At 32.1% G+C, this 24,440-nt stretch overlaps 1 protein-coding gene across 8 annotated transcripts in view; it reads right to left on the reverse strand.

The window, feature by feature from the left end:
* The window catches only part of TMTC3 (transmembrane O-mannosyltransferase targeting cadherins 3), a 111,308-nt gene that overhangs the window by 59,679 nt on the left and 27,189 nt on the right, over window positions 1-24,440 (reverse strand). For 5 of the 8 annotated variants that reach the window (XR_006735739.1, XR_006735738.1, XR_006735740.1 and 2 more), the window contains exons 9-15: window positions 22,066-22,189; window positions 20,478-20,589; window positions 13,269-13,372; window positions 11,811-11,980; window positions 10,284-10,510; window positions 8,012-8,821; window positions 6,185-6,306 (exon numbers count right to left, since the gene is read on the reverse strand). Coding sequence is in view for 3 of the 8 variants with exons in the window: in XM_045553280.1 (XP_045409236.1) it covers window positions 6,263-6,306; window positions 8,012-8,821; window positions 10,284-10,510; window positions 11,811-11,980; window positions 13,269-13,372; window positions 20,478-20,589; window positions 22,066-22,189 (1,591 nt within the window). In the remaining 5 variants the exon portion in view is untranslated. Of the gene's footprint in view, window positions 1-4,576; window positions 8,822-10,283; window positions 10,511-11,810; window positions 11,981-13,268; window positions 13,373-20,477; window positions 20,590-22,065; window positions 22,190-24,440 lie in introns of those variants that run through there. The other 3 variants (XM_045553282.1, XM_045553280.1, XM_045553283.1) reach the window with 3 other exon arrangements.

Raw genomic sequence — 24,440 nt, forward strand, 5'->3', positions numbered from 1 at the left:
TATGTTGCTTACAAGAGGCTCACTTCACCTGTGAAGATACACATAGACTGAAAGTGAAGGATGAAGAAAGATATTCCATGAAAATGGAAACCAAAACAGAACAAGAGTAGCCATTATTTATATCAGATAAAATAGCCTTTGAGTTAAAAACTGTAAAAAGAGACAGAAAGGATCATTATATAATGACAAAGAAAGCAAATTCAGCAAGAGGATATAACAATTGTAAATATATATGTAACCCAACCTCAGAGTACCTAATATGCAAAACAAATATTAATATACCTGAAGGGAGAGATTGACTGCAATGCAATAGTGGTAGGGGACTTCAACACCCCAGTTTGAGCTACAGATAGATCATCCACACAGAAAATCATTAAGGAACATTGAACTTAAACTACACCCTAGATCAAATGGACCTAACAGACAAATATAGAACATTCCATTTAGCAGTTGCAAAATACACGTTCTTCTTAACAGCATATCGACATTCTCTAGGTTAGATCATATGTTAGCCTACAAAACAAGTCTTAACACAAATTTAAGAAGATCAAAATCATATCAATAATGTTTTCTGACTACAGTGGTATAAAACTAGAAATCAATAGCAAGGAAAAACTTCAGAAAATTCAAAAATGCATGGAAATTAAACAGCATGCTCCTAAGCAACCAATAGGCCAATAAAGAAATTAAAAGGAAACTTAAAAAACTTCTTGAAACAAATTAAAATGGGACACAGCATACTAAAACCTATATGATACAGCAAAAGCAGTTCTAAGAGGGAAGTTTACAGCAATAAATACCTGCATCAAAAAAGAAGAACGATTTCAAAAAAAACAACTAAATGTTGCACCTAAAGAAATTAGAAAATCAAGAACGAAAGTCCAAAATTAGTTGAAGTAAGGAAATAATAAAGATCAGAGCAGAAATAAATGAGAGATTAGAAAAACAACAGAAAAGGCCAACAAAACTAAGAGCTAGTTTATTGAAAAGATAAACAACATTGACAAACCTTTAGCTAATCTAAGAAAAAAAGAGGAGACGCAAAGAAATGAAAACGGAAACATCACAGGTGGTACAGCAGAAATATAAAGGCTCATAGGAAACTATTATGAACAATTATATGTCAACAAATTGGATAAACTTGAAGAAATGGATAAATTCCTTGATGCATACAACCTACTAAGACTGAATTATAAAGAAATAGAAAATTTTAACAGGTCAATAATGAGTAAGGAGATTGAATCTGTAATAAAAAGTCTCCTATCAAAGAAAAGCTCAGGACCTGATAGTTTCACTGAACTAATACGAATTCTTTTCATACTCTTCCAAAAAATCAAAGAGGAGGGAATACTTCCAAACTCACATGAAGCCAGCATTCCCTTTATATAAAAGGCAGACCCCCCCCAAAAAAATAGGTCTACAGTCTACAGACCAATATGCCTGATAAACATAGATGCAAAAATCTTCAAAAAAAGAAAAGATATTAGCAAACCAAATACAACAGTACAAACGGCACATTAAAAAGATCATTCACCATGACTAAATGGGATTTGTCTATGAGATGCAAGGATGGTTCAACACATATAAATCAACAAATGTCATACATCACATTGACAGAATGAAAGACAAAAACCATATGATCATTGCAATAGATGTAGAAAAAGCATTTGATAGAATTCAACATCCTTTCATGATAAAAACTCTCAATAAATTAGGTATAGAAGGAATATATCTCAACACAATAAAGGGCATATATGACAAACCCACAGCTAACAACATATTCAATGGGGAAAAATTGAAAGCTTTTCCTCTAAGATCCAAAACGAGGCAAGGATGCACACTCTCACTACTTCTATTCAATATAGTACTAGGCCTAGCCAGAGAAATTATGCAAGAGAAAGAAATAAAGGCATCCAAATTGGAAGGAAGAAGTTAAATTGTCCCTATTTGCAGATGACATGATCTTATGTACAAAACCCTAAAGACTCCACCAAAAAACTGTTAGGACTAATAAGTGAATTCAGTAAAGTTACAGGATACAATACCAACATTTAAAAAGCGGTATCATTTCTATACACTAACAACAAACTATCTGAAAAAGAAATCAATAAAACAGTCCCATTTACAATAGCTATAAAACAAAATAAAATGCTTAGGGATAAATTTAGCCAAGGAGGTGAAGGATCTTTACACTGAAAACTATTAAACTTGATGAAAGAAATTTAAGAAGACACAAATATATGAAAAGATGTCTTGTGTTCATAGATTGGAAAAATTAATAGTATCAATATGTCCATACTGCCCAAAGCAATCTACAGGTTCAATGCAATTTCTATCAAAATACCAAGGACATTCTTCACAGAATTATAAAACAATCTTAAAATTCATATGAATTAATAATACTCTAAATAGCCAAAGCAACCTTGAGCAAAAAGAACAAAGCTGGAGGCATTACTTCAAAATATACTACAAAGCTATAGTAACCCAAACAGTATGGAACTGGCATAAAATCAGACACACAAGCCAATGGAACTTAATGAAAGACTCAGAAATTAATCCATGCATTTCCAGCCAACTGATATTCAGCAAAGGTGCCAAGAACACACAATTGGGGGGAGGACAGTCTTTTTAATAACTGATGTTGAGAAAACTGGATATTCACATGCAGAAAAATAAAATTTGACCCTTTTCTCACACTATGTACAAAAATCAAATTAAAATGGATTAAAGACTTACATGTAAGATCCAAAACTACGAAACTATAAGAAGAAAACTTAGGGGAAAAATTCCTTGATATCTGAGCAATGACTTTTTGGATATGACCTCAAAAGCACAGGGAATAAAATCAAGAATAGACAAATGGATTACATACATCAAACTAAAAATCTTCTGCACAACAAAAGAAACAATTGACAGAGTGAAGAGACAACTTATAGAGTGGGAGAAAATATTTGCAAACTATACATCTGACGAGAAGTGAGTATCGAATATGTACAAGGAGCTCACACAACTCAATAGCAAGAAAACAAATAATTTAAAAATGGGCAAAAGACCTCAGTAAACATTTCTCAAAAGAAGACAAATGGCCAACAAGTATATTTTTAAAATGCTCAACACTACGAATCATTAGGGAAATGCACATTAAAATCACAATTAGGTATCACCTCACATCTGCTAGTATAGCTATTATCAAAAAGACAAAAGATAAGTGTTGGTGAGGATGGACTCTTGCAAGAGAGCTCTTGCACACTATTGGCAAGAACGTAAATTATTACGAGAGTTATGGAAAACAGTATTGAGGTTCCTCAAAAAATTAAAAATAGCATCTTGAAAATTATCACCTCAAATAAATGATAAAGGTTTGAGGTGATGGATATGTTAACTACCTTGGTTTGATCATTATACAATGTATACAATGTATTGAAATATCACATTGTCCTGCCATAAACATGTACAATCATGAAGTGGGATGCTTGTAGTTAGAAAGCTTTTTGAGATCAGATTATAGTTCCCACTCTACTGCCTGCAACTTTACAAAGAAAAGTAGTTCATTTGACTTAACCTTTGAGATAGTTAACAAGATCTATCCACCATTCATACATAAGTATGGATTAATTAGTCTACATTCCCTATATACAAAACTAGTCTTAAAAAGGCAAACTAGAATGGTCTGTTGAGAAGTATTTTATTTAAGGCAGAAACATAAAGGTTATCAGGTTCTTATAGAACATAAATGTTACTTGATGGTAAGGAAATATGCTATCCATTGACAGTCACAGAAATGTTATTGATAAAGAAAGTAAAGTTCCAAAGAACATGAATTTGCCTGAGATTGTCTGCAGAGACTATCTAATATTGCATCTTGTTCTACCTTCCTGATGGAAGTAAACCATAAGTGAACAAGGTAGTACAATTTTAAGGTGTCTTAGTTCTGAATTGATGCATTTTAACTTTACCCCAAGTATAATTTATTTTAGGCTATCTATGTACTTATTGGCTAGACCTAAGCAACAACCATTAATATTAGATTTCTAACCATTTGCTTGCTATCATAACTGTCACTGACATTATCCCTACTAGCACATATATAAATTTAAGTCATATGCATCAAATGTTTGAGTTTAAGCCTTGTGTTTATATTAATACTAATAACATTTATTTACTATGGGCCAGGAACTATTCTAAGCAATTTAAATATGTTAATATGTGATATATAATAATACAAGTATATCAATACTGTTTAAGAGGAAAGGATTTTTTCCAACTTACAGATGAAGAAGCTGAGGACATACGGTTTAAACAACCACCCCTATTATATAGAGGCAATTCCAGGATTTGAATGCAGGTAGATGCAGAACTTTAACTTGTATATAATTCCAAGTTTGAGTTTAACTGTTTCCTTCTCTTAACTTGGTTGCTGTCACTTATGGTTAAAAATGTATCACCATCAGGAACTAATTTTAATGTATGCTATTGCTGATAAACTATATGCCAGGTCTTCTTTCTTCATGGGAGAAGAATCTCTTTATATGCAATATTGTATGCTTTCAATTTTAACAATTAAAGGCAGGTCAGGTTAAGGTTTTAAAAAGTACCAATTTAATACTGAATATTTAGAAATATGATACACACAGACACTATAGTAATATAAAATGCATACAATTTTAAACTGTTTTCTTATGAACTCTTAACATGTATGGCTGATGCTTCCAACAGATAAAATTTTGGACAAAGGTATCAGATATTTTGGGGGGTTCATTTTAAATACTATTCAGTCATGCAGTTAGGAGGTTTTTAAAAAAATAAATATGACAAATATATGGATTTCTAAAGTATAAACTGACATACAAATCTATATATTTTCTTAGTATTTTTCATTAAAGCATCTTTAAAGAAGCATTTTGTAATGTGAAGTTGAGAGCTCAAATTACATGCAATGAAAAGGTATGACTTTTATTAGAATTGTGTAATTCACATACCAAATATTTACATGAAAGTAAACACAAAATTGAAAAACAAAATTACATATTTTTACTCTCCAAGGCTTCAATTTCAGAAAACTACTCACTGTTAAAATTTATAAGATAAAATTCCCAATTCTGAATGCTAATAAGGAAACATATGTATGAGCAATTCCAGAAACTTAAATTCAACCTTCAGAGAAGCAGTACTATAACACTACCCCGTGGGGATTGTCAAAGCTTTTTCTAGAACTCCTTGGGAGTAGATTCTTTTGTAAGACAGTAAGAATTAAAACTTCATCCATTCACCAGCATACATTGTGATAAGCTTTCTTTTCCAAACTTAAACATGATCACAACCATAAGTTAGTGATTTGGGCTTAAATGCCCCCACGCCCCATTTCCCCAAACACGCAGCTCCAGAGAAAAAAAAATTCATTATTTTTTCCACTTGAATAGTTTGAATAAAATATCTATTTTGAATTTATAAAGAAATAATAATATTACACACTGAGAGCTTATGAATTTAAGATCTTAAATTTCAAGTAATAAATACTAGCTGTTGGAAGAACATATCCCTTAATGGAACTTAAACCATCAAAACTTAATTGTGTTGTATTGCTAATTTTAAAAGTTAACACAGGAGAAATAAAAGGATTTTCCCGAACTATTTTAGAGCAGTGGTCCTTAACCCTGATTACAAATTAGAACCACTTTGAGAGCTTTTGGAAAAACTGAAGCATGGCTCTACCTCCCAGAAATTCAGATTTAATAGTTATGGGATGGGATCCATATTAAAAGCTCCCTGAATGAGTCTAATATGAAGTGTGGGTTGAAAAACATTGATTTGGAATAATTATTAAATTATTATTTACTCAGGGTAGATCTGATTAAAATAAATTTTTTAAAATTCAAATATATGAGCATTTCCTATGTAATAGGCACTGTTCCAAGTGCTAATAAGAATTTTTTTCTATAAAAATTACTGGATAACCTTATATATACATTTTATCATTTGAATAGTCATATAGATTTATTAAAATATTACTCAAACTTTTATTATGGTCTGCTGTCATGAAAAATCTCTTTCTACTTTTCTGATCTATCCTCTACTTGATACTACAGCAGAAGAGATCACACTCTGAAACTTTTTCTCAAGATACACGGAGCGAAGATAAGAGAGATTACATTTTTCAAGTCATAGTATATGAGGTATTCTCTACCTGATATCTGGAGGCACAAAGTCATAATCTAAGCACTGAAATTAAGCATTGCTTTGATGCTTCACAGAATCTTCCACATCATGAATTAACTCCCACTGGTATCAGTGCTTGCTTTAAATTGCCTAAAAAAAAAAAAAAAAAAACTATGACAGATCCTCAGGGAACTAGTAAGAGTGGGGTCTTTTAATTCAGACCATATATCTTATGACCTATTTGTAAAATAATTCTTAACAACATTACAGGAATATGATCTTTGAAACATATATAATTAGAAATTAGTTATCTCAAAGGAACTAAAAAAATATATAGTTTTTGACATACTGCATAACTAGAAATTAGATACTATCCCAGGATGATAACTTGAGCTTTAACATTTTAAATTAAAACCAACTTTATTAGGTATTATAAAACTCATTTGAAATGTATTTTAACTCAAGAAAAAAATCAGATTTAAATTAGTTTGATTTGTATCTACTTTTTAACCTAACACTCAAGTTTAAAGATGTCAAAACCAACTAACAAATTTATTAATCCTATATTAGGCTAATTATCTTTTATATAGCTGGACAGCAGGCCAATAATGATGTAATTTTGGTTAAACCATAACATACACATATAGGAAACTGGAATAGCAATTTTTTTCCATACATGATGGAATTAGAACAGTTTTAAAATTTTTATGAAACCTCAGTAGTCAAAATAAATATTTAATAAAAATATATACCATAACAAGATATCAAGAATTTAGTGTTTAAAAATAAACTTTGTCACATTGTTTTGTCTTCAGTCAAACAGAACTGAATTTAGTGGCTTAAAGTAAGAATGATTAAGGTGTGACTTTGGAAACAGAAAATTAAAATGCAAATAAGACCACAGAGCTAACACTAAGATGAAAGAGAAATTTACTATATTATAACTCAAAGTTTAAAGTTAGGGTTATTGGGACTTCTCAATATGATTATGATCCTATGAAACATGAATAGTTTAGGGAGTAGGAATCAAAGAAAAATCATGATTATGTGATACATGCTGTGACATTATCAATTAGTAAAAAACAAATGAAAAACACCAAACCCCTCCCCCCAAAACTCAGCAGTATATATAAGCACCATTAGAAATGTGTGCATGTATGTATGTACATATGTGTGTGTGTGTGTAAAACTTTACCTGCTTAAAAACTGCATTTTAGCATGATGTTAAGGACATGTAATTATGAAAATACATTCTTAAGCTAACATGTCAAATTACTTTTTAAAAAATGTTTCATCCAGCATTCTTTCTAAAAATCAACCAAAAAATACAACAAAAAGAAAGCCAGTATTCTTTTGTAGTGCAAAGTCCCTTGGTTAAAAAAAATTAGTGAAGAAAAAGAATGTGTTCAGTAAGTGTTTTCAATCCATAGCTAAATTCTAAGAGGTAAAGGAAAAATGAAGTAGGCTAATAAATGGGAATTCACAGAATAAACCAGCACATGTTGGATTGGCCCTCAAAGGATTATCATTTAGGTCTCAGTTTTTAATTGAGTAGTAAAGACTATTGTGCCAGAAAAACCTTCTTTCTATAACAAAAGTTGCAAATTTGTCACCTCCAATTTAATATTTCTGTTATATTCACCAAAAACTCTGAAAACTTTTATATAATACATATGCTGGGTAGGATAGGTCTTTAATGAAAGTGTTATTTTAATGCTATGTAGTAGAGACAGCTCATAATAGACTGTTAAGTATCCTTGATATTTTTTCAGAGCTCTTAGTACAAGCAATCACATGATACAGATTGAAGTTCTTTGATAACCACTGTCACATGATAAGTAATAATGCTATTCACCATTTAAAATACGTTCAATCTCTTCCAGTCTTTTTAAAGCAGCAACTCTTTTCTTTTCAATTTCTTTGATGTCTTTTGTTGTTTTGTGGGGGGTCTCTTTGTCTGTATTTTTTCCTAATTGTTTGTTAGATTTAGACTGACTTTTATTATCACTTGTTTTTGTTATTTGTGTTGGTCTGGATTCACTTACAATTTCTTTCACACTTTCAGTTGGAATTTTTGCTGCTTCTCCTACACCTGAAACCTTCCCAGCTGGGAATATTGACTGTTCTGCAAAACTAGATAAGGAAATTTTATCCCTGACTATACCTAAATGGCGATGAATATATTCTTCATGTGGTGCTAATGCCAATGTTTCAACCAGGCACCTTTCAGCTTTTAATAAGTCTTTCTCTTCAAAATAAACAACACAAAGATTGTGTTTTCCTTGCACATTGCTTGGATCCAACTCCAAAATCTTTTCAAAACATTTTTTTGCTCCAAGTATATCTTTCTTTTGATTCATCAAAATGTCTCCCTTCAAAATGAGACCCTTGATATGATCAGGATAGTATCTGAGTAACTCTTCCAAAATTGGCAAAGCCTTTAATTCTTTTGCAGTCTGAGAATACAGAAGGGCCAGATTAAACAAAGCACTTCTGAAGTCAGCTTGTAATTTTATGGCTTTCTTCATCCAAATTTCTGCTTCAGTGTCCTTTTTGTCATCCATGGCAAGCATTCCCAAATTGAAATAGCCATTAGCATCTTGTGGCTCTTCATTTACATAGCTCAAAAGTCGTTTTCTAGCTTCAGGTCTGAGTTTAACCTCCCCTAAGAATAGTTATTTTTTTTAAAAGAAAAAAATTGTAATGTTAGCAAAACAATTAAGTTTGAAAAACAGATATTTACAAGTACTTAGTATAAAAAGATAGTGTCAAAATAATTTCTATACCTAAAAATAGTAGAAAGCAAAACGTCAAAGCCTTCACATAGGAAAGACATATATTTGAAACACTGAAATGATAGTTCATTTCCTTTCCTTTAAGGCAGTAAGAGTGCTTCAGAAGCCAAAATCTGCTTACTAAGTCAGATTATTTTTTGTGTTGCATTTTTTTGAAATGTTTTAAGAGCAAAAATATACCATTAAATATAAAGCTATAAAATTAGGAAACAAATATTTATTGAGATAATTTCTATTGCAAATAAATAAAAACATTTTCAAGTGGTATAACTGCAAACGTTATGGTGCAATCTTATGTGGGGTAATGAGCATATTTCATGATTATTAAGGTTAGATAACCTTATAAAATTATTAATCTCCAAATTTACACCTTTTTGAACACCAGGCATAAAGATCTCCCTCTAGTCTTTCTTTTGACAGCATTATGAATAAAGAAAATTTCAAAATAAATCAGAAAGCTTCAGTTGTTATCTTGGATTAGCTACTAAAATAGTCATATGAAACTGGGGTAATCATTAGATCATGTCAGTCTTCACTCTAAGCTACTAAACAGAAGATCAGCAAAAGTAAACTGAAAGAGTCTCTTCAGCTCTAAAACACTATGATTTTATGATTCTTTCATTTTTTGTAAAAGTTTTAAGAAATGTATCTAAGAAATAAATAAAAAGTTATAAACAGATTTTCCAACATAAAAATTAAAAAAGATTATGAATCATGTACACTGCCCTGTAAGGGAGAACTAAAATTCCTATATAAAATATGGATCAAAGATCCAGATTTACTGTGATTAATTAATTTAGTTTTGCTAAATTATAGGAAATACAAGAAATTACAATATCTCAGAAAATGTAGTGAAATTGGATATAAAATATTTGCTCTTGTAAATCAAAAGAAAATAGAATATTATTTTTTTGAAAACATGTAATGCTCTTGGCTGCTTAGAGCTAATTATGTAAAAAATTTCACAAGTTCATTATTTGGGCAGTACATTTATTTATAAAAGAGGTTATATTGTGTTTATAGTACATAAAATGATAGAACAGATTAATTAGATATTACTTAACAGACTATCTGAAAAATTAGACTTAACACATACCAAAAGAATTAATAATTACTATTATCAAACATTTAGTGCATATTACTTTAAAAGAGTATTTTAAATATTCTTTCTTCAAGCATTTTACATATTCTTTCTATAAATCATTTAAGAAATGTTTTGTTATAAATTATCCACCCATAAAACATTTGCTATGGGCAATGAAGTTTAAATTAAAGTTTTTACATTCCAAACTACAATTTGTTTAAACACAGAAATATTTTGAGAAAACATACCTGATTCTTGCATTAATATAGCAGAATTGAATAATGCTAGCTTATGCTTTGGATTTAGTTCTAAAGCATGATTAAAATTTTTCAAAGCTTCATTTGGTTCTTTAAGTTCAATATGTACAATTGCCAAGTTATACCAAAGATCTGCATTATTTCTGTCCAGCTCTAGTGCTTTAAGATATGCTTCTTTTGCTTTGAGAGGTTTATTCATTTTTAAAAGCAATTCTCCTCTGTGGAAAAAATCAAACACAACTTTACTTACAACATTACCATGTCAGTTTATAGAGACCATTTTTGACAAGTTTTAAGCCTTTCCACATATAGTTTTCTTTTCTACTTTTAACTTAGGCTCTTAAAAGCTCTCTTTCAAAAATAATTCTTTGAAACTGTTCCCAAATCTGAACTCCTTAGTTCAGCAAATTTCACTTGATATGTTTTCAAATATTATTAAAGAAGGAAAAAAACATGCCTGACTTTAGAGGGCAAGATGTGGGGAGGTATGCAAAAAAAGGGAACAGAGAAAATATATTCTTTGAATATACCTTCAAAAGAGACAGACTAGACTGCATCAGAAATGACAGCTAACCAGAATGGAGATCAATGAATTTGTCAAGATGATAAAGTAAAAGCATTTGAAGAAGAAAAAGTGTGTTACTCTTATTATAATACTAATACTATTCTTTCCTATAGTATAAGCTTAGGAATAAAACAAAGAAATAATGATTAACATTCTCATTAAAGCAACTTCTAGAATGAGTGTCCAAAATGTTACTTTTTAATGCAGAGATTATTGAATAATTCTTTGTGGATTAACACATGACAGATTTTATTTATAGATATAACCCTGTTAAAATTACAGGATTTCAGTAAGTACTAGATAAGGCTGAACAAAGACAACCTCCAATTCAAGAACAGATTTTATTTCAAAAACTTAAATGCTGAATATACTTTCTCCGTAGCCAACAATGTTATAAATTATCATTAGGTTTCTAGGCTAGGCTGCAAAACAAAGTTTAAAAATACATTTTTATTCATGTATAATACAAATAACACTTACATAAGAAAACATATCAAGTTTTAACACATGATGTCAGAAAACTTTTTTACTGACAACCAAGTTTTCTTTGAGGCAAAGGCATCAATAACCAGTCAACTCTCAAAATTTATTTAAGAAAGTTCCTGAGAGTAGGATATTATAAGTAACCATTACAAAACGTAAGTTTTAGGTATTAATTTAGATAGGAAAAAATGATTTTGGTGATGAGAAGAAAATGAAACTAATAAGGTTTTTTGGTCCTTTCTTCCATATAAAACCTAAGTTGGCTATTATAAGTAAGGGATTCCCCTTGTCAATTTCAAATCTATTAAATTTGATTGTCAGTCTAAAACAATCTATGCCCTTCTATGCACTTGGTTGTCAGCTAAGATTACTAAAAGGAAAACATGTGATTTAGTCAAAATCATCAAAACGTACATGCAGATGCAGCTTCCATATTTTATATATGATAGCTGTAAAGTGAACTACACTACCTGCTAATGTAAGCCTGCTTGAAGTCAGGTCGCATGCTTATTGCTTGTCGGTACAGTTGATCTGCTTCTTCCAGTCGAGACTCATTTGCTCGAATCAGGTTAGCCAGATTGATATAAACATTTAGGTGGTTAGGGGCAATTCTTGCTGCATATTTTTTACCAGGAATAATCTGTTTAGAAGAAAAGGCATTTTCATAATTTGATATTCTCTGCCAAATAAAAATCAAAAATAAGTATTCCTAGTGGCTTACTTAAAATAACACTGAACATAAGATTATGCTGCTAGTTTTACTAAAAAACTAGTTTCTAGTTTAAAATATATCACAAAAATGTGAAAAAAAGTATCTATCATGAAAATGTAAATAAAATAATTAATGTTTTGTGGCACTGAAGGACATATTTTTTCATTTGTGTCAGCTTAATGGACTATTGTTAGCTTTTTATTTATACCTATCTTTTTATGAAGTCATATGAATCAGAACTTTTAGAAGTCAAGGTTTCAAGTTAGCATGAGAACAGGAATAGAACCCAGATCTCCCATCTCTCAGTACGGTAATTTTTTTTACACTATGTCAACTTTCATGTTGTCAGCAAAATATTTCCTGGTTGTGACAACATAGTAGTTAATTTTATTTGAGAATTATACTAAAGATTCATGTGTCTGGTGAAGTTGGAATATAAAATACTCCAATTAATTATTTAGTTAAGTTTAATATTATATTTGGATCCAAATTTTCAATGAACACAATAAATTGTATCTGATAAAAACCTGTAACAAACCTGTAACTGCAATTTAAATGCAGTATTTCAAGACTGAAATAGCCCTTAGGATGTCAGAAGGTCTAATTTTGTTTTTAAAAAATTTATTAAATTACCCAATTGTTATTGTTACTATTATCAATATTACCACCACTGAGAAAACTGCAGCCTCGGTTAAACTATCTTTTCTGATGACACAATTTCTTTGATGTCTTTTGTTATTTTGTGTGGGATCAAGGGCAGGATCAGATCTTCCAACTTGGATACTATAATGTTATAGCCAATGAATCTTGTACTTGTGCCATTATACTAACTGGTAGACACAATGTAGCAACAGAGACGTATCTACTAATTTGATCAACTTTATTCATTTTTTGATAGGAATAATACTTAATGTACATAAAATTCTTTTCATTTAAAGTCATTTAACTCACCAATAACTTATCCAGAATATCTAAAATTCATACTATATAGACTTAGTTTATACCTACACAGACTATAAAAACCAATTTTTTAAAATTAAGTGAGCTAGAAAAATAAATATAATTCTTTATAAAACTTGTAGAAATAGATGATTCACTCGCAGCTTACTTTTATATCAACAGAATGCAGAAAGGATAAGAATTTTCCATCTAGAAGGTTCTATCTAATATGGACATCTAGTAGACACAACACAATAGATAAATTATGACAACTTACTTGAGGCATCAATGATTTAGCCATCATGTAAGATTCTTCAGCTTCTTTGGTTCTATTTAAATTTTTATAAGTTCTTCCTACATTCATGTGGGCACCAATATCATCTAAAATTAAAAAAAAATTGTTGGCAAATGCACTAATCAGTATTCTAAGTAATCTACTGAGAAGATGTGTTTTTAGAAACAAATACACTAGGCAAAAAATTCAAAAGGAGGCAACAGGTCCTGCTTCCTCCTCAAAGTTCTTTTAACACAACTTGTTATAACTATGACCAATGGCACACTACAAAATTACTTAAAGCACTGTAAGGACAGAAAATACACACATGACATGAAAAAACTATTTGAATGGATCTTTGAAGGGTTAAGACATACGAAAAAAAAGAGATAAAAGTAATGAAGAAATTTACATCACCTCTCTTCACTATATTTTACTATACTATACTGAAACTTGTTTCCATATCCTTAATCTCATAGCTTTGGAATTTACTCTAAAAGTATGGTTCAACTCTATAAGAGAAATGGATCATCATGATTTTTAGAATTATATTGAGTTATTATAACTAACAAATACGCTATATTGAGTTATTATAACTAACAAATACGCGTCATGGTGGGATAGGGACAAAGAGGCTGTGAACAAACTTTGTGATCTGCTTTTTTAAAATCTTCATGAATGTTGTTAGAATGAGAGTATAACAGAGTATAACAGAATATCAGGATAATAATATTACTCAAGATGCAGTGGCCCTTCTCTCTTAAATGATAATAAATTCCTTATATTTAAAAACTTTTTGAAAAGGTTGTGTTAATATTAAAATGTCAGGAACTTATGTCTTATTTTCTGATGTAGAAAATAAAAACTCCAGAAAATTTATTCAGGAAAAAAAAATGCAGTTTAAATAAGAAAGATATGAGGACTCACTGAACAGTAGTTTTTAAAAAAGATACATTTCCCAATAAATATTTCAAAGGTTTAGAATAATGATGGAAGGGAGAAGATCTTAAATCAGACAATTTTTACTCAACATGAATTTCTAACAGACATGACAAGGTTTCAAATTATGATTACTACTTGCCTGTGACACCGGTGGTTTTGCAATTGTGGAATAGTTCTCTGCCTGCAACTCCCAGGACACATAGGGGCCAAGCATATATATCTTGGGCATTCCCCTAGGAGGAGAGTAACAGTCCTAAGATCTTGCTCTATTATGTTTCAGGCTGGCAATTGTGTGCACTGCACAAAACCGGCAAATGCAGTGAAGGTTTGGTTAGAGAACTGAGTGACAAGGTTGGGGGTAAGGAAGTTGATTTTTCCTTTTTAAATGTACTGCTGAATCTCACAAAGCCAGGAGGGTGTCAAGGGAAAAAATGCTTAGGCTAGCCACTCCCAAGCCTGGCTGCAAATCAGAATACCTGTGTAGTTCAAAAAAATCAAGATACCTTAGCCCCACTCAGCTCTATCAAAACAGAATCTTCAGAAATGGTATCTGTAAAAACATGTTTGTAAAAATTTTCAAAGGCATTTCTGATGTAGAGCCAGGATTGAAAAATCATTGTATTATCAAGTGCATATAAAAATATGGAGTATAGTGATCAGATCAATCAAATAAATCCATACCATTTGTTACAGAGATCAGAAAGTTATTTAGAAAAATCTAAGGATATATAAAACCTGAAAAAATTAATTATACAGTAAGAATTTAACCTAAGAACAAATAAATTGAAAATTTGGATAAATAAAAGTATAACAATGCCAGCTGAGTTCTTAAAATGTTACTGAAATTAGTCCCAACCAATCTCAGAAAAGGAAGAGGTTAACTACTTAGGTAAAAGATAAGGCAAATTACTACCCACTGGAATCAGGTTCTTAGAATTATGGCAAGGAGATATTGTCATCAATGTAGACTTCAAACAGTAAAGCAGCCCTAATTTCTCAAAGAACAAAGATAGCAATTAGATACTCTTTGGCATCAAAAGGGCTACTCAATACAGCTAATAAAATGAAAGATGTAATTTATAAGTTACAAAGTTTTAAGATTCTGGAGGGAGAAATAATATTACTTCTAAGGTAAATGTAAATTTGAAAAAAAGGTAAGAAAAAAGGCAAGATGTAAAAATCTGTGACATTTAAATAACTAAAGGGCTAAAGGAATTTCTAAGAACAAGCTCACTCTTATGAATACACTATCCAAACCAACAGCAGCATGAGTTAATCAGTCTGACTTTAATTCAATGTAAATGAGGATCTCACAAATCTCAAATGTACCCTCAGTATGTCAAAACTACATTCTCTAATCAACTCACTTTTCTAGAACCTTCATTATTTCACTCCTTTTTCTCCTCAAATCTTGAACATCTTATTTTCATTAGGAAAACAAAACATTAGAAGGGAGCTTGTTTATCATCCTACTGGCAAAGCTATCAACTTATCTGTATGAATGTGTGCATGTGTTTATAATGCTAACACATATCTACCTGTGTACACACGCACATACAATCTACCTATATCTCTTCTCTGATCTAAGGCCAACCAATCCAGTTATGCAACAGATTACATTCCCTTTCCCTACTTAAGGACTTTGTTCATGCTATTATCCTGCCTACCCTGCAACACATCCTCCTATTGCTAATAGGAGCAATCTATATAGCAAATCTCTTTGCAAGAGTTGTTTATATGTGTTCTGTTTTTATTTCACTTCCAAGTATTTCATGGACAGAATTCAGGAGATCTGTGAACTTTGAAGGGAAAACAACTGCATTTAAATTTTTACTAACATCTACTAAAAAGTTTGAATTTCTTTCAATCATTATAGAAACACAGGTACCAAATCCTAGTAGTATTAGAAATACCTTGACTTTATCATTAAATGAAATCATGGATTTGTCATATCACATTGCAATTGTTGCAGATACCTTGAAATTTAGCTTACACTCACCATTCCTTTGAAATGATAGTAGTTATTAGACACTGGCTCACATGTGATCTCAGTCATCCTGTCTGTGGATGTACATGTGATGAAGCTGGCAAGTATCAGGCAACTATTTATGACTAATAATGCTTCAGACACCAAACAGTAAAGTATTCTCACACGGATGGCTCAGATATCTACGTTGCTTCCTAGTATTTCCTATCCACAAAATCGTCAACTTATTTAAAAAGATAAATTTGTAAATATCGGGAAACTCCTAAGTTAGAACTTTATCATTCATAAACATAGAAGTAAAAATTAACAGCATTTTAGTAAATCAAATCCAAAAATATATAGTAAAGATAAAATGCCATTATCAAGTGGTATTTTACTGAAGGAAGGTAAGGTTTTAAATTATAAATCAATCTCAATGTAATTTACTATATTAACATACTAAAAACGGAAAACCTTATTATTTCAACTCATGCAAAAAAAGCATGTGACAAAATCTGACACCCGTTTGTGATAAAAATTCTCAGCAAACGAAGAATTAAGAAAAGGATAGGAGCTCTACTATACTGGTGGTAGGAATGTAAAATAAAATACATTCTTTGGAAAACAATTTGCCAGTCTTCTAAAAAGTTGAACATACACAAATCATATGATTATGCCATTCCTCTCCTTGGTATTAACCCAAGAGAAATGAAAACAATCTCCACACAAATGAACATTCATGTACCAGTCAGCATTATTTGTAACAGCTCCAAACTGCAAACAATCCAAACATCCATCAATGGGCAAATGGATAAATGAACTGTAGTATATCCACATGAAGGAATACTACCTAGCCACACAAAGGTACAGTTTTATGATTCACACAACAATATAAACACGTATCAAAATGCTTATGCACTGTGAAAAAGCAAGGGAAAGAAGAGTCCATACAGTATGATTCCAGTCATATAAAATTTTATAAAAAGCACAAGTAAACTACAGTTTTAGAAAGAGGTCTAATTTGCTTGGAGCAAGGTAGGGTAGAAAGGGGTAGGAAGGAGATATTACAAAGGGATATAAGGAATTTGGGAGACTAACGGATATTTTCATTATCTTGATTGTGGTGATGGTCTTATGGGTATATACATATGCAAAACTTAGAGAATTATACATTTTAAACATGTATACTCTACTGTGTCACTTGTACTTCAAGATAGCTATTTAAAAAATTATAATTCAACCATGCTTTGGGTTACTGCAAAAGCCTGCTAAATGGTCTTCCTGCTTTTCTTTACTATTCTTTGCATAGCCAGTGATCCTAAAAATTATGTACACCAAAGTATATTTGCAAGGCTTGCTCTCTAACCTTATTCTCACCTCTTTCAAATGCTAATTTTTCAGAGCCTTTCTCTTGACTACTGTTTCTAATCTCTACTCCCTTATTTTTATAGCTTTTATTACTTTTGTATAATATATGTATGTGCATATGTATGTATATATATTTTGTGTATTTGTTTAGTTATTGTCTATGTCCTTTTTTAGAATGAGAGCTCCATGAGGGCAGGAAGTTTGTATTATTTACTGGTATCCACAGCACTTAAAACAGTGCCTGACACACGATAAATTCTCAAATACATGCCTGATGAATAAATAAACCTACAGAACCATTTGCTATTCATTCTCTTTTCAGCCTTCTTCCCTGAATCCTACATCTTTTATTTGCCTCCTCCTTTCCTAGTTTCAGTGAAAATAATGCCATTAATACTTACCAGCTTACATTTATTGAGTATACACTATTGGCTAGAAATTGCCCTAAGTCTTTTACAACCAGTATTTAACATAATCCATACAAAAGAATGGAAATAGTGTTATTATTCCAAATTTACATATAGAAAACTTAGGATGATTGAACTGAATTTGATAAAAGTTTTGTCTGATGCCAAGGTCCAAGCTTTTAACTAACCACTACACAACCTGTCCTTTTTTAGCCCTATCCTGATCCCTGTCTTCCCCTCTCTCCACTATCTAGCCCTAATGATACAGTAAAATAACATGTCATTTTATCTGTCAAATCTACCTATGCAGAACATAGCTAAAAAACAAGGAATAAGACAAGAAGCCACTGAATACCACATTCAATGTTTCTAAGTTTATACATTTTATTTATAATAAATTCTAATAAACTGGTTTACTTGTTTTCCTAGCCCATGGCTTATTGGAAATAGCAATTTTGAAACTGTGATAGTGAAGGCACAGTAAAGGAGACAAGTTCAGCAAATCTCTCAAAAACAGAAATAAGTGATAAATGACAATGAAGGGAAAAATTATTTAAATACTGAGTGCCCATACTTGCAACATTATGTGATAGGCAGAGTATTCACTAGACAAAATGCAACATGTATGTACATATACCCAAGCACACACAAGGCTAGACCATCAGTTATATTTCTACAACCTTTTTTTCACCTGTGTTTAATTGAAACTTAGCTTTGTCTCAGAGACATTGTTACCCTGTAGCTCTTCCAGATGGTGACTGTTCTTTTTCTTATCCTTTCCAACACTGGGCCTGGAGGAAGAGTATGTGTCCTCCTTGATCCGCGTTGCCACTTTCAGACAATTCTCTTTCCTTTTAAAAATCACTCATCTCTGAATCTCAGGTCATTAAACTCTATTATCTACTATTCCTCTTTGGTGCAGTCACTAATCCCTGTATCATAAATCCTGTCTGGCTCCCTATTGCTCTCTTCAACATCACATTTGTCAAAATTCTTTGTGATTTCAAAATCCACATTGATTAACCTTCTAATACTGTGGCCTTCATTTCATTGATTTTTACCTCCCTCCTACCTTCCCTAGTTAGTTCAGTGGCTATAGTCATACTTATTAGAAAAAATTGGGGTAGCGTCCACCACTCTGCACCTCTCTGAGGATATTTAATAATATGGGAGGGGGGGTGACGGTTTCTTTTTGGTTGTTACACTGAATGGAAAGTAATGATGGTATGTGGTAAATCAGAGCCATAGTTGGTACATATCCTGTGATACAGTTCTGCACAGTAAAAATGCCAACAGCATTTCTATTGAAAAATATTGCTGCTCTAGCTACATCCTACTCAGGCACCAATAATTCTTCAGACTTATAATTCCACTGATTTTGTTATCTTCCCTCCATCCCTCACCCTCTCTCATATCCTTCTTTATCACTTTAGATTCTGTGTCTTATCATTCCCTCATCCCTGTTTTGCTTAGTAATACACAAATGACAAAATCCTAAATGTGTTTAACTGAATTCTCAATGCCTATGGCATCACCATTACAGTTAAAAAGTTGCAAGAGAAAAACGTGTAACCATACCAATTAGTTTAATTTCAAGTAGGATGTTAAGAGTTGTGTGGCAATTATATTACATTTTCTTAGTCAACACTTTCCTAGTGACCTAGATCTTTGCTTCTCAAAGAAATGTGGACTAATCATCACTTGGGAACTTATTAGAAATGCAGAATTTCAGGACCTACTGTAAACCTACACCAGAATATGCACTACAACAAAATCTCTAGGTGATTCATTTGCACATTAATCTCCAACATTTCCTCCTCCTTATTCTCCACTGATGATTTTGCTTTCTATTTCACTGAGAAAACAGATGCAAAGAGAAGACAACTTCCAGAAGTTGCCTCCATGTCATCTACTCACCTGCCTATATTCACATCACTATACTGTGCTTTCCCTGTTACCACAAGTTAACTATCAGTCCTATGATTAAATGAAGCACCAGATCCTATCTATCTCCTCAAGGACAGAAGATCTAGTAATTCATTCCTCCACTTTGCATTATTACTTTTCCAAATTTTACTAGATTAGCCCCAGACATGCTTTGTTTCTCCCAACTTAAAACAAAAAACAAAAATAAAACTCTATTACCCTACCATCCTCTCTTGACCCCACACAGCACCACCACCCTTTCTTATCAATATCCTTTAAGAGTTTTCTGTACTAATTGTCTCCATTTATTCATCATCCACTCTATTATATTCACTTCTTTCAGACTTTTGCACCCATCACTCCACTAAAATTATTCACCTGTGCCACCCAACAACTCTATGTTCAAAAAAAAAATTCCTTAAATATCTGATATAAGTGACTCTTATATATAATTCAACTCAAAATAAGCAAGTATGGAACACTAGTATTTAAGTTATTAGAATAAAGCCTGAAAATAAACTCTACCTTATTTTCCCTAAATATAATCAAGTTTTTAAAAAAGCAAATAAATGATTCATCAATTTATTAATTAATAATACTTACCTGGCTGAACATGGGTAGCCTGTAAGAAGTATTTTAAAGCTTTCTCAAAATTCTTTTCATTTTCCAGAGCATGACCCACATTATTCCATAGTTTGGCATTATTTTTATTTACCTCAAATACAAGTACAGATAGAAATAAGTTACAATTAAAAAAATATGACTGCAGTTCACACAGATATTTGTTTGGTGCATTATTACAATGAAATGTTCCATGGAGATGTCCCTGGGGATGAAGGAGGAGCCAAATAAAGACTGCTTCACCAAATTAACTCTCCACCCGACTCCTGAACATCAACATACTAAAACCACAGCACTGCTATGTCATCCATTTTACATATTAACATTTTACTAAAAATTTTATCTGGTCAAAGCACAGTGCTGTTTGAAAACATCTACTCTATTTGTATTCTTTTAGGAGAGAAAGTACTGGAACATGACAATATGCTTAAACATTGCACTGATGACTTATTTTTAGGCTTGACATATTTAAAGCTATTTACATAGTCTATTATGGTAATGGGAACCCTGAGATTAAAGTTCTTAGTCAATGTGTGCATTTAGAATTCACAGATTGGCATGGTGTTCTTTCAGGTAGAGGACGATACCCAGCCAAGGAACTAGCTGCAGTGGTTGGGGCTGTAGAGTGTCCTGGGAGTGAGCACAAGCACAATTCCTGAAAATTACAGGATTCCACTGGTACCCTAGGAGTGTAGATTAATAAGCACCATAAAGAGGTCTCACTTGTCTGCAGACTTCTGAACTGGGGATGAGAGTGGAGCTATTGAGGGTAATTAAGAGGAGAGTCATCCAATCTTAAGTAGACGCCAAATCAAGAAGTCTACTGGAATGAGGCAATAACCCAATAAAGGCAGACAATGGAGAGTAAAGAAATAGCCAAACGAAGCAGAAATTGAGAGATCTAGAGAGGAATGTTGGCAAGGGAGAACCTTAAAAAATCTTTGCTGATAATTTTTATAGAAAACAAATTTGTGTTTTTTTAAAAGATCTTTTTTTTCCAATTTACGTTGTCCATTCTACAGAAATGCTAACTCATTCCTTTCTGCCAGGTATCTTTTCTTAGTATTGTAACCACTGGTTATCTTCTACATGGTAGGGTACCATTCTTTGCTGTGTATTTTATTTTATTGAATTGAAGATGTCATCAAATATAAGACTCACTATTGTTTAATGTACCAATCAGAAAGAAAAAAAAGCCAGTAATTAATTGTTAGGTGCTTTCGTTATGAGACTTATTCTAATTTCAGAGATATTAAAAGGTAAAAAAATGTACACCTTAAGAACCAATGGAATATAGTATTCTGATTTAAACATTTTATCATTTGAGCTTCTAACTGTATAGCATTCAGGGAATTATTCACATATGCTTTGGACACAGAGCTAAGTACTATTCAAAGCATTTGATTATGACATGTATTATATAGAGAAGAAATTATTTTCATTAATCTTTTGGTAAAGTACTTAATACAGAATTAAATAGTCTAATTAAAAGCAAAGTTAAAACAACTTAGAAATGACTACAAGAAATCACTGATGACATACTCTTCTGTCATTCTGAACAATACTTTACCTTCAAGGCTGACATAAACAATGTATATTCAGATTCCCAATCCCAATTTCTGTGGAGCGTTTTTAAGGCATGAGTGAGTATCACCATAGACAGACAAACCCAGGATAGCTTTTTTAAAACACTGCTTAAGAGAAAAAAGGAAAACATAAAAAACATTGTCTCCATCACCAAAAACATTTTACCTGTTAGAACAGAGGTACTAAATATGTTAAATGGTCCCAAAGTATCATGTTTGAATTTATCCTACTTCATTCTAATGATCATCCAACTTTGAAGGAAATAACACCCAAAAAATTAAATATTGTGAATGTGATCTTCTAATTCAGCCTTCAATTACATCATATATTCTAATATTTGCCTCTATCTTAAAAGCTTTGTTTAGATTAAATGGGAAAAATTTGACAAAATTGGTTTTTAATTGCTACTTTTTATATTTAGAGTCTTTTGTGTCATTACCTACAATTTGAGTATTCTTTTTTTTTTTTTTTTTTGAGACAGAGTCTCACTTTGTTGCCTGGGCTAGAGTGAGTGCCGTGGCGTCAGCCTAGCTCACAGCAACCTAACACTCCTGGGCTTAAGCGATCCTACTGCCTCAGCCTCCCGAATAGCTGGGACTACAGGCATGTGCCACCATGCCCGGCTAATTTTTTTTTTGCTATATATATTTTTAGTTGGCCAGATAATTTCTTTCTATTTTTAGTAGAGACAGGGTCTCACTCAGGCTGGTCTCAAACTCCTGACCTCGAGCGATCCACCCGCCTTGGCCTCCCAGAGTGCTAGGATTACAGGCGTGAGCCACCGCGCCCGGCCTGAGTATTCTTAATTGAGTTTATAAAGGGTCAACCTTATCACTGGCTATATTTAAAAATGTTTTGTGACTCCTATTTATACCATAGACTATCATGATATTCTTGGAATAATTTTATACTTTAAAGCTAGAATTGTTTATTAAAAGGCATAATAAACATTAACTCTTTATAAAACAGATGTGAATTACCTTTATAACTTTAGGTTAATTGTTTGAGACTCAATTCTTCACTTACAGATAATTAAGTGTTGATCAGTTAATACCAATTTGATGGTGAGTACATATAGTGGTTGTTTTTCCATTCTTGGGATACTTCACTTAGTAGAATGGGTTACAGCACTATCCAGGGTAATACGGGAGGTGCTATATCACCATTGTTTTTTGTGGCTGAGTAGAACTCCATGGCATACATCTACCACATTTTATTAATCCATTCATGCATTGATGGGCACTTGGGTTGTTTCCACATCTTTGCAATTGTGAACTGTGCTGCTATAAACATTCTAGTGCAGATGTCTTTTGTTCTTTTGGGTAGATGCCCAGTAATGGTATTGCTGGATCAAGTGGTAGTTCTACTTTTAGCTCTTTGAGGTATCTCCCCATATTATCTTCCACAGAGGCTGTACTAGTTTGCAGTCCCACCAACAGTGTATGAGTGTTCCTATCTCTCCACATCCACACCAACATTTATTGCTTTGGGACTTTTTGATAAAGGCCATTCTCACTGGAGATAAGTGATATATCACTGTGGTTTTGATTTGCAATATACTTCAATAATCTTTATGATCTCATTTATTATTAATATTCTTTGAGTCTGTGTTTTTGCTCCTATAACATAGTTCAATTTCTTCATTTTGATAGATCTACTTAACCAGCACAAGAGAGCATGGATCAGAAAGAAAATGGTAATTGGAAGCAGTCAGATGCAAATCTAAATCAAAACTGTTTACTAGTTGTGTGATTGTAGTAAGCTATATGAGCTTCCATTTTCACATCTGCAAAACAGAGTTAAGGAATGTCAAAATTAAACAAAAAACAAATCTAAAGGGTCTATCATGTCCCTTTGCATGTGGCAGGCAGTCAAAATTGGTAGTGATTGTAATTGGATATATGGGTAGACGCTAAGATCTAGTAGGTGGTAGTGAAAATTGCAGACATGGATGAGAACATATGCACTGTGAAAAAAGTGGCTGTGAGTAAAACTGTGAGAAATGTAAATATTCAAAGAGCAGGTACAGCAAGAACAATCTGAGCAGAAATGATCAGATGTGGAAGAAAATCTGGAGAAAGACATTTTACAGACACTAGGGAAATACATTAGAAATAAAAGTGTTGACTGGATTTAGCTACTAGGAAGCAATTTGCTACACGTGTTAATAGAGCGACACAGGGAGAGGTCAGAATTCTGCGGGTTGAGGAGCGACTGGAAAATGAGAAAGAGAAGTGACCATTTCTTTTTCAAGTTGCAAATCCAAATTTAATATTATTACATTAGTATTACTTGACCATAAGCAATCTACTTTATTTGATACTTTTAGTACCACAGCATAGGTATCCAATATACCTA

Source organism: Lemur catta, chromosome 6 (assembly GCF_020740605.2).
Source record: "Lemur catta isolate mLemCat1 chromosome 6, mLemCat1.pri, whole genome shotgun sequence".
NCBI lineage: Eukaryota > Metazoa > Chordata > Mammalia > Primates > Lemuridae > Lemur > Lemur catta.